Source organism: Lactuca saligna, chromosome 5 (assembly GCF_052625555.1).
Source record: "Lactuca saligna cultivar CGN05327 chromosome 5, ASM5262555v1, whole genome shotgun sequence".
NCBI classification, from domain to species: Eukaryota; Viridiplantae; Streptophyta; class Magnoliopsida; order Asterales; family Asteraceae; genus Lactuca; species Lactuca saligna.
Genome location: NC_136421.1, coordinates 251,317,788 through 251,319,264, shown reverse-complemented (window position 1 = coordinate 251,319,264; position 1,477 = coordinate 251,317,788). Strand labels below are relative to the sequence as shown.

The 1,477-nt window shown below is 31.0% G+C and overlaps 1 protein-coding gene across 1 annotated transcript; it reads left to right on the top strand.

Moving 5' to 3' along the window:
* Positions 1–257: 257 nt before the first annotated feature.
* On the top strand, positions 258–923 carry LOC144998531 (uncharacterized). Its single transcript, XM_078958275.1, has one exon. It carries the CDS (start codon positions 290–292, stop codon positions 659–661), a length of 372 nt encoding a protein of 123 aa, XP_078814401.1. The 5' UTR covers positions 258–289; the 3' UTR covers positions 662–923.
* The last annotated feature ends 554 nt before the right edge of the window (positions 924–1,477 follow it).

The window sequence follows — 1,477 nt, the reverse complement described above, 5'->3', positions numbered from 1 at the left end:
CTAAAATTATCAGATTTATTGTTAAAATAATTTAAGAAAATGTTGTTTACTAAGATGACGTGCTAGCAAAGAGGGTAACCGTTTTCTTAGGAAGGGAAGATACCAAATTGGAAAGAAATAAGGAACCACACAACCTTCAATCCTTTCAAGATCTAAAATAAAGGGCTTTCAAGCATTTCAAAGGAACCCCTTTAATTGAGGATACTATTTATCTCTATAAATCAAATACTCAAATCCTAATAATGTCAACACAAAGAACTCACTTTTGTATATTTCATTTTTTGCAAATATGAGTGTTGCTTTTATTGATGGTCCGATGTTGACAAAATTTGTCGATGATTCAGCAGCTTTTGAAAAATGCATAAAGGAACGATTTGACATGCTAGATGTAAACAAAGATGGTGTTCTATCACGTAATGAACTTCATAATGACATCAATGATGTATCTTCAGTGGAATCCGCATTGCAATCTAAAGAAGAGGTTAATAATCTATATGATGTATTATTTGAGAAATTTGATACTGAAAAGAAAGGCACACTTGATATTAAGCAATTTAATTCGTTAATGAAGGAAGTCATGATAGCTAAGGCTCATGGTTTTGGCAATACTCCGGTATGCATTATTCTTCAGACCGATAGCTTGCTTCAGAAAGTTGTATAACATCAATACATAAAATTGATAACATTGTTTCAAGATGGATTGTCTCAAAGGCTAAGCATATATAGAAATGTCTTATATATTTTTTTTGTCTTCTTTTTATTATTAAATGAAGTTGCAAACCACTGCCATTTGGCAATGAATGCTATTGTAAGTATGATACTGTGGTATATGTATATTTTGGATGGTCGATACATGTTTTTTATGATCCTAGACATGTAATCTTAGAAATCAGTAGAATTCATTTTATACGTCGGTGACATTATTTCTTTCTCATGTTACATATAGGTTGATCTGATGAAATTTTCTAACTTTTAACTTTCAAAAAAACTCATTAAAAAAAATCTTTGTTTGTATTGGAGATAAATCATGACCTAAATTAGATTTATTAAATTAGTCAAAGCTGTATCTATTTTCCTTGTATAGCTCTGATTTTACTATTGTATCTTTGTATTTATACCTCTTCCTTGTTCAATAATAACATTGAGAAAAAGATTATTAAAGTCTAATATGGTATCAACCAAACTTTTGATCCTCTCTTTCTCGTAACCCTATTCCAGCAGTCCCCTTTATTTTCTTTCTTTTTTTTTTTTCTTTTTTTCCTTCTTCTTCTCGCCAAATTCTTCATCAACTATGTCTACTTCAACAGATTCTTTACTTACTATGAACACCATCATTCATATGCTTACAATCAAGTTAAACTCTTCCAACTATCTCCTCCGTCAAAATCAAATCAACCCACTGATGCTCCATCAAAATTGGATGCGCTTCATTGATGGCTCGTATCCTGTTCCTCCAAAAACAACTCTTATCAAAGGC

What these genes read in the sequence shown, in the direction of transcription:
- LOC144998531 (XM_078958275.1), top strand. Translation starts at nt 290, where the DNA reads ATGAGTGTTGCTTTTATTGATGGTCCGATGTTGACAAAATTTGTCGAT.